A 15,489-nucleotide genomic window follows, 5' to 3' on the forward strand; every position below is an offset into this window, starting at 1 on the left:
ACTATTTTATAACAAAAGGATGTGAAAGCTTATCCAGCATGCATTGATAAACGTTTGAAAGATTTGTATAATATGACTTCATAATTGAGGGTTGTCCTGTAAAAAATATGGCCTGAACATCTTCAATTGTTAAAAAAATAAATAAAGTGAAGTTAGCAATAGTGACCGTCAAACTGGTTGAGTATATTGGAGTATAGGGTACAGCAATGTATTACATTTGGACACATTTTGTAGTACAAATTTCTATACTGTGCAAAGACACATATATATACACCTTTCAAAAAAGCCTACACCTCCTATTTGAAAATGACATTTTATATGGTTGAAATTCAGGTCATCAAAAACTGCCAGAGTGGGCTTGGCTAAACCAAACAGTGGTTGGGTGTCTTGGCATAGTACACTACCCAACCACCCTCCCACCCAGGTGTCCATCCCTCAGCGCAAACACAGATGCTCGCACTGCTTAAGAATTCAGTACAGAGGGGTAAAGTCAGGCCAACACAGTACCAGTCACAGACATGCTATTCTTAGGGCATGACTAATTATGACAAAAATTAATCTACAAATAGCCATGGGCAAAAAAAGTTGGACTGCAAGTGGGCAGATTAGGCTTTGTTTCTTGTATGAGGTCAAGAAGTGTGGGGTATGCAGCAGCATAGCTACATAGATAAAGTCACATAATCTTACCTGATCAAACTGAGGGTCTTCTCCTCTCTGTAAAGATTTGGTGAGGGGCTTTTCCTGCAGAATGTCAAAGAAAACTCATGAGGCACAACCAATACACATGGAAAAATATTTTCTTTTGTAATGAATGAACTTCAATGAAAGCCTTGACAAAGCAATTTCTTTTATTTATTATAAATTTGTATGTTTATATAAAATATTAAATTTTTATGTTTCAGCTACCAATAGGAGTGTAGTTTCAGTTAACACATTAAAATGTTTTTAATATTTACACACACATCTATTATCAGCAGACCTTTTCTGCATTTTCTGCCTTTATTATTGGTTACGGATAGCATAATACAAATAAAATTAATAAAATTAAAATAAAATTCTGCTTTGATGAGTTTTGTTAAGAATTTTGTCTGCATATGATTATTTGTCTGCATAAAATATTACATGGACGACAGATTGCGTGAAGAGGTGGGCCATGATGTCAAGAGAACAACTTATCTAGTACTGGGTCTAGAGGTCAATGAAGTGATTAACCCCACTAAAACACAGACACACGCACACACTATGGCATGCACACACTTGCTGTGGAGCGTGTAAACCGTAAGATGAAACGACACAGAAGAGCTGGGATACATTAAACAGGTTGGATATAGATATCGAAGTCCAAAAAGTCATGTGTTTGTTTACTTGTTACTTCTAAAGGTAATCACTTTACAAAGTATTATACAAAAACCTTTTTTGTGTAGTTTAACCTTATGCAGTTAATGCAGGTTCACTAATTCATTGTTTAGCTTTGCTATAAAAAAAAGTGTTTTATTATATTCGGTTTCGGCCACACATTTTCCTTTTAGTGCTTCCTTAAATTAAACAGATCTACACATATAATACAAATCAATACATTAGGAATATTTTATTTAGCTATCCAGTTTTCCTAAAACCATTCCACTACACCTTAAATCACAATTCGTTGGTAGAAAAGCATTAAAGCAGAGATATTTAATAATATGTCTATTTGGGTCAGCACTCAAAAATGTTAAAATATTTTGTTATGGGAATATTTTACATTTATTGAAATATTCCAAACCTAACATATAATACTTCTCTATGAAAAATAACTAGCACCTCAACCTTCAATTCCATTTCTTTAAGTAAAGCACACACTTTCACACAGTAATTTCGGTAAATTACCATAAATTTACCAGAATGAATTTACCAGTAAATACCAAAATGTGCTGTTCACACACGCAGTGACGTTACGTCTTTTTACCAGTAAGACATTATTCCCATATCAGTATCAAAATACCAGTAAACTCGAAGAGAAAGTGGAAGTTACCTGTGGTGCGCGGGGAGCTCATTGTTGTATTAATAAACAATGGCGATTTATAACTACATATTCACGGTCCGTATTTTGTTGTTTTTACATCTGTGGCAAACGCTGACGGTCACGAAGTTACTCATGACCAAACAACATTGCATTAGGGCGAAGTCAAAGGAACCTGCGTCTTAAACAACAGTACTGTTAGCACATTCTCCGTGAAGCCTAATGTGCAAAGGATGTCGGCAATTCGGCAAATAGATGGTAAGCCGTTTTAAACAGCTTTGAAAATGTGGATGTTAACTTCAGATGTGCTCGACTATTAAGCAGCGTGTGTGTGGAAACGTCCATAAACAATGCGGGGGGGGGGAGGCGTCATCTGTATCAAAACGTTATGATTGTCCCAAAGCGGTATGACGTTGTCAGTTTTAAATGCTGGTAATCTATATTTTTTGTTTACACATAGCGTTTACCGGTAAATTACTGGTAATCTTACAACCTCTCTTACTGGTAAATTGGCAGCACTGATTTACCAAATAGGTTCTGTTCACACATGACCTGTTAACTGCAATTTACCAGTAAAAACTGTATGGTTGAAGGGACTAATGACTAGCCCTGTATGGCCAGTGTAATATCAGTGTAATAGGTCCACTGCGAGCTTTAACTGCTTCCTATTTAGACCATGAGCTGCTTGACTGTACATACCAAGTAGACAAAACCCATTTCTGACTACTCCTGCATAATGGAATTTCAGTGATACACAGAGACCATGCAACCGGAGCTACTGCGGCAAAAGCAGACACAATATCTCATGGCTATTAGTGCAATTTGAAGATATTTGCTGTATAAACATTCGATGCCTGCCAGATAAAGCAATTCCATATCAAACCCAGCTGAGTGATTAGTAACACACTCGGCAGGACTGTTAGATATCTCTCCTCGGTTTTCTAGATGAGTTAGACATCACATTGAACAACACATCCAGTTTTTCCAGACATACCACAGAAGTGCTTAAAAACAAAACTTTAAGCCAAACTGACTCGCAGGGGTTGTGTCCTAATGCTGCTATAAAATAGACAAGCTAATGTACATACATTTTAAGATCAAGAAGTATCTTACCAGTGGTTCTGCCATGATGATGCGTATCTTACGCTCGGACAGGGTGGTAAAGTTGGCGAACAGGCTTTTGAGCACATACTCGCCCGGTTTGCTCTCGGGGTCCACGGTAACCGGCATCGTGGCAACAGGACCTTTCCTCTCGCCCGGAGCGCTGCTCACTTGCGGGAGGGGGCGCTTACCTACGGGGGATGCTGAAAACACACAACAAAGTCTTAATATAACAGTTTGATCAATTCTTATGAATCTCTAGTAGACGCATTTAAGTAGATGTCTTAATAGCTGCAAACCTGTGCATGCCTGTACAGGAGATGAATAGTAGCCTATATGTTCTGATAACTGTTATTTCTTTATTGGAAAAAATGCAAAGACGGCCATAACAATGTGCTACCTAATTCGCATAACAGCAACTGCACCTAGTTTTCAAATGGTCTAAAGTCATCTCAGTCTTGCAATCTTTGAAAAGTGTACTAAAAAAACTGGACAATAATTCGGCCTCAAGACTAAGCAATGCTGTCAATGCAAATGTCAGCATTGAGGCCTCAGTCCATGTCTTGGAGCTCTGTCATAATTTTACCCATAGGCCTGAAACAGCTGTTTTTCCCAAAGGGGGAGGGGGTCCGCCTGCTGGCCGGAGGAGCCCACGTCATGCGGCTGGAAGGGACTTCTAACATGTGCTCTGCTTAGAATAGACCCCTGCAACCTCACAAGTCATAGGCTGCGATCTGAATACAAGACTGTCTGAGTGGAAAAACAAATCTTCAGCCAAATTATATGATCCTCACAAAAGAAATGTGGACTATGCAATGGTGGTTACTGTCATTATACAGTTTATGAATCAACAGTTAGAAATGTCTATTAAAGTGGTGGTCATTTAAAACCAACATTAGTTTGGCAAAACTAAAGTGAAAAGTTTTGTGAAATTTTAAAAATAGGAAACTGCATGTATGATTCATATCCGTGGCACAAATGAAGCAATATGTTTAATAAGTAAGCTTACGGGTTTGTATCAATTATTGTGACACTTGGTTTATCAACATCAAGACCCTTTTAGAGATGCAAACTGTTCAGAAATGTTCAGAATGTCAGGCGGATAATTTGCAATCTGACATTCTTCCGGTCATCTAATTCAATGTCAATCCTCACTACCTACAGTTTAAATTTCACACCCTGTTAATGGGAGTTCACGACCCTGACAGCAGAGTTTCATTGCTCAGGTCAAGAGTAGAACAATTCGAGTGATAAATACAACAGCATGCCAGTGACAAAAGTTACAAAACACGGGTATTAAACAGCTGTAAACCATCAACCCAGCAACCGGAACAAATGCCAGTATCGAATGCATTTATGATAAAATTTCTACATATGGTTGGCTTGACAACCATCTGCAAATAAGATTTACTTCGACGTTATTTATGGACAAACAGAGGACGTCAGCTGACAGCTCCAAAGTTGCTGTCAAGTCAGAACCGCTTGAACGGAACGAGGAGGGAAGCTACTGGAACGAAATCGTAAAATATTTGACTCTGTAAGCCTTGACCGTACCATTAGGAATCCGCAGAATGTAACCTCCTTAAAGCAAGCATAGAGAACATGAACGACACCCACGTATTTGCAGACCTTTTGGAAACCTACCAAGGCCCTTGATGAAGCTGATGACACTAGCTCGACTCCACCGCACGGGAGAAAGCTCCATGGTGTGGCAGCGTAAGTTCCAGTGATCCGACACAAAACTAGCGCTTTACCACCAACGGAGTTCCATCTTTGCCATCTGTATTCCCGGCCTGTCTTTTCTCGGCCTGCTCCATTCTGAGCAACCCTATCAAAAGCCACGAACTTGGGATACCGGTGCTTTGCTCTTAGAGTTATGGGAATAGGGGGAACACAGCCTTCCTGTGTTGCTCCTCATAGACTTGTGATAGGAGCAAGCCCTAACTGAAGAGAAGGTCAGGCTGGAATTTTAGCAAAGTCCAGAGAGAGAGATAGAGAAAGAGAGAGAGGGAGGGTGGGTGCGAGAAAAGGAGGGGTGACATGGGGCTATATTTATCTCCGCACTCACACACACTCTTCAAAACCTCAGCAGTCTAACACACACACTTTTCTAATACATTCAATACACAAATTTCCGTAGAAAAAATACTTGTGTATACTACTAAAATGACATTAAAAAAATACATTTGCAACTTTTCAAAAGACATATAGTACTTGTGATTGGAAGACACCAGGAGAAAAGTGCAAAACTGGAAAATGTTAAATGACATCATCACTGACCCCCAGGCATTATGACATTGTCACTGCCAGTGAGGTCATAATGCTTATTATGAAATGAGCATTATGATATCATAATGACTGCAACTGTGAATTCAGAATTCACTATAAACATTATGATGTAATGATTGATGTCATTATGATGTCATGAATTCCATAATGACATCATAATGACCAACATAATGAGCATTATGGTGCCATAATGAGTGCCTTTATGGCGTCATAATGCTAATTTATGATTATGACGGCATAATAGTACCATTAAAATATAAAAATAGGTGTGTGCTGAATTGATGGCAGTTAACTGCACTTTATTTATTAGTACACACCTGGCTCTTTCTCGCAATCATTGGCTAATACAGTCATTCATTCTGAAAGGAAAAACAGAACACCTGGAAAGCATCTAAAACAATATAGAAAGTAAATGTGAAGGCTAAAAAGAAAGAGAGCATGCAGAATGGATGATCAGAGGAGAAAGAGATTTGAGAGGATTTACTTGAGTGAGTTAGCAGAGGGTTATCAGGCCACCTGTTCTCCTTTACAGAGATCCAGAAGCGCATGTTTAAAATACAAAGGGCAAATAAATGGGCAATGGATAGTAACACAGCTCTCACGTACAAGAAATTTTTTTTTTAAGCTGATAGCTCCACCTCTGCTGACAATGCAGGTTTGACACACATAGTACAACATACACGCAGAGTAGTGACTTAACACACTTGTATCTACTGAGAGGGGTCATATGGGACTGTGGTAAGACCTGGTTTTAAACAGTTTAGCAAAATTATAAAACATTAAACATTTTGCACCAAAGTACACTAAATTATATTTAAAAATCTAACTCATATTGATTCATAAATTAAATTGACATTTCAATTTGAATATTTTATAATATAGTGTTTATGAAATTTAGCCCTAACGTAATCACTACATTTAATCATTCAGGTATAAACACCCTAAAGACTTCATACTCTACAGTACCTAAACTCTGTAAATATGAATGACCTGATGCTTTCTAATCTTACATCATCTGGGATGTAATGTCACTGGCATTGTTATCATCTCAATATACATCATTTGATATACAGAATACCCTTGAAATTGTGCACACTCACTAACAGACACACAAACACATGCAGTCTGCACTCTGACATGGTCAATCATTGGCCTGGGCTGCACGTGATGAAAAACAATAGCACAAATCATCCTGGTCACGTCACAAACCTCTTATGTCTGCAGTCATTACATAATGCAACCTTTCTAGCCAAAGATTAATAAATCAGACAACTGCATCCGTAATGATTAATTGACTAATAATCCTTGTTAGTATGTCTAACCGTCTTAAGCTTCCATTAGAACGTATATCACATGAGCAGATTCAGACATCTTGTTATAACGTTGGACTTGAAGATCCAACGTGAAGTCTTATTATAAAAGTCATCACAAGCCATAAAGATTTTCATCATGAAGTTGAATCAGAATAAAGTGATGGAGTGATGTACATGACAATAAAAGCACCTTTAGTTATTAATGAGCTACCAAAGTCAGAACACCACGTCCTGCAGAGGACTCAGTGAACATATGCAGCCGTAGCTCGCGTGGATGTGTGTTGAGTTTGTACTCACTGCTGCCCCAGGATTTGAGCAAAGACTTGATGCTGATTTCAAAAAAGCCTGAGTCCTGCTGGCTGGCCATGGCTGTGCAGGCTCGGTCGCCGTGGTGACACAGGGATGGAGGATAAAAAGAGTCCAGTCAGAGAAGCGGTTGAAGAGCGTCATTCGCTGCAGACCTCTTTTGCTACGTGTCCTGTGTCAGCTCTGAGCACCAACTGCTACGTATCTCTCTTTCAGTCTTACATGCTCTTCTGCCCCCCTTCCTCCCGTAATAACACTCTCTGTTTCTCTCTCATCATCCTCTCTCTCCTCCGCTCTGCATTAAAAGGATTGGCTCGCAAAGAATGAAAGAGAGAGAGAGCTGCTGTTTGTGTTGCCCTGTCTCCCTGAGAAGGACATCAAGAATACAGGAGAGGGAGGAGTTTGTTTGTTTACCGCAGTACTGCCTGACCAGGTCAGTACAGAACCACTGTACCATGATGTTCTTGTTTGCCACAATTATATACGACTGATGATAACCGAAGGTCTAATTTACTAATTGAAATAAATCCAATTTGAGATAAAACAGATTCTGATGTTGACTACTCTCACTGTGTCCTATATGGTAGCTATGCCATGATGTCCTTGTGATGCCCTCTACACATAAAACAACATTTAACTACATAAACATACAACACCTTTGTACAACATCCTGATAAAAGCATGACAGCCTGAAATGCTGTATGAACACGACAGCATTGTCTGGATTTTGAATGTAATGTCAACAATGATTTTGCAAAAATGCCTTCTCTGCAGTGTCAGTATCTCAACAGGGATTTAAGGGAACATGCTGAGAGATTGGGACAAATAATTAAACAACAGCCTGTCACTCACAGACCATGTGATCTCATGTGTGTGTTTACCGAGTGATGATGATTGAGCATTTAAGAATGAGATTACATCATCACACCCTCTGCTGGCTGATATGCAACACTGCAGCCAAACACTGAAAGATCATACAAGTCACGCACACTCACACAGTGGTACAAAAAGTATTCTGCAGGTTCTAAAACCCCAAAATACCTTTCATTTGATGTCACCATGGCTAATACCTGTAAACAGAGGACAAGTAAAAGCTACACTTTGAAAAAAGAATCAAAACATCACCAGTCCATATTACGTGACTGATCTGATATATCTCTTCTTCTTGTTAAAGAAAAACAAAAGAAAAACAGACTTATTCAAGACCCACCAGAACCTGTAAGGCTGGTCTGAACATTTCCTCCTATTCTGTGCTGCACTGGCACATTTGTTGTTGGATAATAAATGTGCAAATTCACTAAGCAAAACAAATGTGCTTACAAGGATGTGTCAAGAAACTAATTCGGGTTAAGGGTAGGGATGCACCAAAATGAAGATTCTTGGCCCAAACTGAAAACCGAAAAAGAGGAAACCAAGGCCGAAAAACCGAAACACCAAAATAAATTATTATGCCAATTATTAGTACAAATGAATTTATGGCTATCACTGTGTACTAACTTTACAAGGGGTGTGTGACGGATCACAAAACTCAAGGTACGGATCACATTACAGTTTTTGAGGCATGGATCGGATTATTTTTCAGATCAGCAAAAAGGGGGTGGGGAAAATCTAATAACAAATAAAGAAATTGCAAACATTTATAAAAAAGAACAAAGTTGCACATTAACTCTTTCCCCGCCATTGACGAGATATCTCGTCAATTAAGAGAAAACGCTTCCCCGCCAATGACGAGATTTTCCGTCTTTCCGCAATACCGCTATTATCCACCAGGTGGCGCCCTTCCGCAACTTTTTAAAACTGGAAGTATTGCCCTATGGCAAGCTGCTGCATGTCCTTGTCTGTTTTAAAGATCGCTCTGATTATGATCTCTATGAAAAGTCAGTCATAAAAATGGAATTATCTCTGCTTTTTGCTCAAAATATGGTGTTTTTGCAAAAACCTACCCATATTCAAAAGCTGATTGCAAAAGAACCACTAAAGGTAGGATGAAACGGTTTTTTTGTTTGAAAGCAGAGGGTCTGTTCTTTCATTTGGTATATTGTATGTTTATATATTTAAAGAAGAACATTTTCTGGAAGGCATTAAACTTTGGTGAAAATCATGAAAAACGCTGGCGATGGCTGGCAACTTTTTTTAAAAATGCTGGCGGTGAAAGAGTTAATAAGGGCTAACATTAGCATTAGGTACAGAAATTGAATTAAATTAATCATAAGACTGTCTTTACTGTATAAATTAAATATATTATTATTTTTAGAGCTACAGAAGTGATTTTCTCTTTTTCTTGGGTTGTTTGATTAACATTAATAATAACACAGACTTATTGAGGTTTCTGTCTCTTTAAGACCAAATAATCAGAGACTGATTTCTGACTGTAATCTATACATACACTTAAGACATAAACAAATGTTTTTATTAAAAAAAGAATACCGTGGAGATCTTTTTGTTTATATTTGTCCTGTCAATAATAGAAAGATTTTATGTTCGCTTGTTTGCGTCTCACTCGTGTGTGTACTAATGAGGGCACTTAAACGCACACGCACACAGAGACCGAGGGCGAATCCCAAACAGCGCAACATTCGCTCCACATAAAAACGTTACGTTGTTTTTCATTGCTTTATTCTGCAAATGTATGTTAATGGACTACAGTATGAGACACATTTGCGCGACTCTCGCTAAAGTTTACACACAAACTGTGTGATGATCACGTCTGGACCGGACGTGCCTCTGCTCTGTGCATACAGACAACTACTCACTTTAGCGCCTTTTTGCGGTTAAATACATCCACACCGCATACATGTTGCTTCAGACAAGCACGTGCAGGTCGCGGTTTCTGTTTGCGTCATCACAACATTTCAGCCGTATTGTTTCAGTGATAAATGTCTTTCGGCCGAAGACCGAAAATGCTCTTTTGGGCCATTTTCGGCCGAGGTGCATACCTAGTTAAGGGTTAAAATAAAGTGGTGAAATAAGGTAAAATGATGAAGCATTTCTGTATAATAAACTTAGTAAAAGAAAGAAAATACACATAAGCAGAATTAAAATGTAATAGTAGGCTAGAATTTGATGATTATTCTTTATATTATATTTTAGGTTACATTACATCAACGTGATGTACGATTAGTAACATTCAGTATCCTTATTTTAGTAACACTGTGGTAATAGAACAAATAGAATGTATTGCCTTCACGGCTGATATACATCAGTAAAGGAATGTGATGCGTATCATAGCAGACAGAACGCACGAGTTGTGAAAGGATAAAAGTCAATCGTTTCCATGTGAAGGCAGCTGGATGTAATTTTTGTTAACTGTAGTTGGTAAGTTACCAAACGTGTTTTCCTCTCCACACTTTATCTTTCCAGAAATTCTTGTTTTTTTCCCTTTGTCTATTCTCTTTTAACCCGTCTACTGAATATAAATATGTAAATATGAAGATGTTCAAAGACAAAGGCATAAAAAAATATGATGTTTCCATGTAATTCTACTAGACTAGTCTTGATGATATTCTGGTCGTTAGATAAATCTCAACCATTTACAATGCGAGTAAATCAAGGTCTGTCATTGGCTAAACAGAGGAAAAGAGGAAGAAATGAGAAAGGCCTTAATGTCACATTACAATAATTAAAAAAAGAATTGATGCACTAGGTATTGGCGTACTCTTTAAAGAGCACCTATGGTCTGATTCACGATTTTACATTTCCTTTGGTGTGTAGGTGTGAGTGTCATGGTCTTGTCAGACCTTTTGTACTAGATTAGGGTCTGAGTGCTTTTGGCAAGACCATGACAGTACTACGTTCTGTGTGGGGACACGTGGAGTCATATTGTGTATGTGGCTCCCACGTGTTCCCACTGTCTTGTCGCTGTCATGGTCTTGCCAGACCTTTGTGTGAGATCCAGCTCTGATCTCAGAGGGCAAGATCATGGCAGCATTGTGTTCTGTGTGGGGACACGTGTTTTCACATTATGTATTTGTGTCACGTGTTCTCAGTGTCTTGTCACTTTTAACCTACTCCCTTATGTACTCGTGTCTTACGTAATTAATTATGTTCACCTGTTCCCCATTGATGTCGTGTCTTTATAATGCCCTCTCGTTCTCTGTCGTGTGCTCGTTTGTTCGTCCACATTCAGTGTATCCTGCATGTCTTCCGTGTTCACTGAATTGTGTAAATTGGGTTCTTTCTGTGTAACGTACCGTGACAGTGAGTACATGTTAATGATATGCAAAAGGTACAAACCCCAAAGTAAATGATGACACAAGTTATCCTTTCCAGCGTAATCTCTTTTCTTGGACTACAACAAACACATGGATTGTAGGCAACAGTTTACTTCCTGGGATTTTTGATGTAGTAAAGACCGACATTATCATAATTCCTCCCACTTGGGACTCAGACTGTTAACTCCTGTTAGTATTTCACTGTGAGCAAATCTTTCAAACATGGTAAGGAGCGTCATATTTCCGGCTGACGTCAGAGGAGGTATATCAATCACAATGTACAGATTAGCTGGCCAATCAGGGCAACAGAGCTTTTCAAATCAATGAGTTTTGTACAAGATCACTGCGTTTCAGAAACACAGGGATATATGGAGCTACAAAAAATGTACAGTATGTGGAAAATAATGTGTTTTTTTTTAACCATAAACCACGGAAACACCTTGTATTATACCAAATACACAAAATAACATTGTTTTTAGCAATGAAATAGGTGCTCTTTAATATGGAAGACAGCATTTAAAATCTATCTATCTATCTATCTATCTATCTATCTATCTATCTATCTATCTATCTATCTATCTATCACAAAAAATAAAAACAATGTCAATTGCAGTACATCTCATGTCAACATTTTACCAGTCATTGTGTGCTAAAGCTTGCGTTTCCTCATTCAAATAAACAGTAAGTAACACATCTCCTCAAAAGCTTAATACTAATCACTTAATAATTCAATACTTATGTGTTAAACCCTTTAAAAGCAATAGAGGTGCCTTAGTAAGCACCTCGGAGTTGTTTGCACAACTGCTCAAATGACAGTTTTGGCACTGGATGGTACAGCTTGTTGTATTTTACAACGTGACTGACGGAGCATGTAATTAGTGCAGTGTATGGTAGCGCTCACTGTAAGAAGGCTGGCCTAGGATCAGTCACATCCAAAAATTGTGAAACAGAGAAGAACATCAACAAAAATGTACGATTACGAATAAAATTATGAGATTATCCAACTCACCAGAGAAAATAATGAGGGAGGTGAAATATTGTTGTGTACATTGCTTATGTCTTCAATTGCTTATTTAATGAGATGAATATGCACAGGACAGATGTAGCTTGCCTACTAATCAGAGGGCCATAAAAACACCTCACACAAAGCTTGATAAATAATGGCAGCATTTATAAACAGGAAGGAAGTGGAAGTAATCATTAAAAATGAATGATTTCTTTGCTCTAAAGTCGGCACGAGTACTGTTTTTGCAGAGGTTTGAGATAGGGACTGTTTCGGTCTCTAAGGTTTTTACTGCTACCAGGGAGTCTTCCCAGCTGACACACTGAGCTATCCCAGCTGCCCTGGGCCCATCTCCACGGCAGCCGGGGTCACACCCATCACTTTCACCGCATAGAAACGCTCTCATGGTTTAATCTTGTGAGCTGCTTCCGAGATATCATTTAAAGGGATAGGTCACACAAAAATTAAATTTAAGATGTATCATACTCACTCATATGTTATTTCAGTTTCAATTCATTTGTGATGTTTATTGTTGCATTAACACAAAAGGAGTCATCTATTTTTTTCTAAACAATAAAAGTGAATGGTGACCATGGCCATCCCTAATAACTCTGTGTTCTGTTGATAAAAAATCAGGGTGGGGAGCAAGCAGTAAATAACAACAGGATGTTTGGGTGAACTATTTCTAATAATGATACAAAAGCAATTAGGTGTGACATTTAATTACTAATCCAAACAAAGAAAGGAGTTATGAAAGCCTGTATATAGTTTGTCCATGCCTGCAGGTTCAGAGTTAAAGTTTAAGCATTACTGCTTAAAATAAAAGTTTTGCTGCTAATGAATGGTCATTTAAATGCTGAGTGAGGTGTATGTTTTAGCACACTACTCAAATGATGTACCTCTGTAATGTTATTCCTAAAAACGAATCGTGACCAGGTTTCATTCTCTGCTTGCAGCTTTATGCTGGTCACGCTCAGATAATCTTTATAAGAAATTCCCAGTATTCCGAGCATTCCGGGCATGAGGCAGCCTCTGCCAGCTGTTAAACTCTGGCACAGGGATCACTAACTTATAATCATGCAGAAACTGATATTGTGTTCACATGATACTAGTTGTGTGCCAGTGACGACTGCTATACAGGCTTCCAGAACCCACAATTTATTTGGGATGGTTCCATAAAGTCAACGATGGGTCATGATGCTAAAATTAAATAAGGAAAACCAGGAGAGATCTTTTTAAATGTTAAAGGAACACTTCAGCCAACAACAAATATTCAGCTCACGTTATCAAACCACTATGACTAGGACCACGAGAGAGGATTTTAAAGAATATACTGTTTGAATATACTTTTTGAATATACAGAATATCGATTTAATCTTTTAATGTAATATTTTTGCTATAAACAAAATGTACACGCCATTATTCAAATCTAACTTGAAGATCCCCTCTTGGGCTCAGCTGGTTTCTCCTTTGATAAACTAACCATCAGTGAGGCTTTTGTGAGAGTCTCTAAGACACCTGTTTGGTAAAGCTCTGAATAAACAATCACTAAAAGGCACACATGCTCCAGCTCAGCAAAACACCCAACACCCTAATATATTCCCACAAGGGTTTTTTAAGGTAACGGCGAGGGCAATAGTACCAGATAAAACACAAGACATCTCAACCATATCTCACACCAAACACAACTACATTGCTTATCCAATACCCATCTTTTCCAATCCACTTTGCTCTTTCTTTTCTATCCCCCAAACCTTTCTCCACACACAGTTGTTATTATTAGTTTTTCATTGGTTTTCCCTTTCCATAGCTGACTATAACAACTTGCATGATTTTCCGTAAAGCTCCGTAAGACAATATCTATTGTGAAAATCACAATATAAATAAACATGACTTTGGCTTCGCATATGGAACTTCCAACCGTGGTTCTGGATGATTTAAGAGGCTGGTTTTACTAAGGTCTAATTAAAACCCCAAATGATCTTTTTCCTGATGCTGATGCTATCTCTCATCATCCACCCTTCCCCCTATTTGGATGAGTGACTCGCCACGAGTCCTGTCTCAACGGAAGCCCCTTTATGTTGGTAAGTGTGTGGTGGATCTAATGTGGTTATGGTCCTATCCTTGTCCACCCATGAATTTAACTACAGATCAAACTTTACTAAGCAATCTGGTTGTTGTAGATCTGATCTAATCAACCATCTCGGCACCCAAAACCGAATCACTTAAAAACTGTGCGAAAGTACCAAAACCAGTGAGTTTCAATGAACCCCCCCACTTCCACCCAGTCAATGATCTCTACCTTGAGGCTATCTGATTTATTTTAAGCACAATCCCAACACAATGACATCACCGTCTTGTGTCAGTTTCACACAATGAGCTGTGAAAGGCTGCCATTTGACTGACTGCTCACAACAAATAGGTTAAAAAATTCCTGAAACATGAGCCCCCTGTGTTATGTGTAAGGTAAGGATGGGTGTTTACCTCCTGGCAGGACATTAAAGACAATTTATATTAAATCACACATTTCCTAAGATGACTCAAATGTCTACCACATCACAAAAAGGCAACTGTGTGTCTGACTACCAAATCAAAATCTCAAACAGTACCTTCTTTGATGATGGCAATGGTGGGTCTTTTTCTTGGTTGGATCTTTCTAAATTTCCCTTTAAAGTCTGCTGGAGTGAACATATCCATGGAAAGACCAGCCATCTGGACCAAAACAATCCCATCCTGGCTCTGAGCTTCATAAGGGTATGGTTTACCATCCACCACGTCTCCAGCGCTACCGCCATCCTCCACGGACATATCCGACACACAGCCCGCTAAGAGAGGGACCGCTTTCACCTGCTATGGATCAGCATGGATATAGACTTGATGGCACACGGCTCCTCTTAATTGTTTATCCTCCTTTAATCTTAATTATTTTATTTTTTTCTCCCTCTCCAATCTGTATCAGGTAAATGAGAGCTGAAAGTTGAAGTATATAAGAGCAACTTTGCTTTACTCAAAGAAGGATGTGTGCTAATGCTCTCTGCCTGCTCTCACAGGTCTAGGCTGTTTAGCCAGTTAGAGTAACACGCCTCACTAGGGCAGGTGTTAGATTACTTAAGACGGACACGCCTCTTTTGAGAGTGAACGAGAGACAATCAGTTAGTGAGTGAGAGAGAGAGGGTGGAGATTTTGGATATAGAGGAGGAGATATATGGAGTAAAGAGGGCGGCTGTGTTTATTTTATAGAGAATCAGATTGAGTGTGGAGGATGTT

The 15,489-nt window shown here is 38.7% G+C and overlaps 1 protein-coding gene across 4 annotated transcripts in view; it reads right to left on the bottom strand.

The window, feature by feature from the left end:
• Positions 1-15,237, bottom strand: part of fryb (furry homolog b (Drosophila)) — a 57,736-nt gene extending 42,499 nt beyond the window's left edge. For 3 of the 4 annotated variants that reach the window (XM_065260115.1, XM_065260109.1, XM_065260101.1), the window contains exons 1-3: positions 14,832-15,237; positions 3,113-3,303; positions 688-741 (exon numbers count right to left, since the gene is read on the bottom strand). In XM_065260115.1, coding sequence (XP_065116187.1) covers positions 688-741; positions 3,113-3,303; positions 14,832-15,030 — 444 coding nt within the window. In that variant the 5' untranslated portion in view covers positions 15,031-15,237. Of the gene's footprint in view, positions 1-687; positions 742-3,112; positions 3,304-6,999; positions 7,242-14,831 lie in introns of those variants that run through there. The other variant, XM_065260123.2, reaches the window with a different exon arrangement.
• Between the last annotated feature and the right edge of the window lie 252 nt (positions 15,238-15,489).

This window comes from Paramisgurnus dabryanus, chromosome 10 (assembly GCF_030506205.2).
Source record: "Paramisgurnus dabryanus chromosome 10, PD_genome_1.1, whole genome shotgun sequence".
Classification (NCBI taxonomy): domain Eukaryota; kingdom Metazoa; phylum Chordata; class Actinopteri; order Cypriniformes; family Cobitidae; genus Paramisgurnus; species Paramisgurnus dabryanus.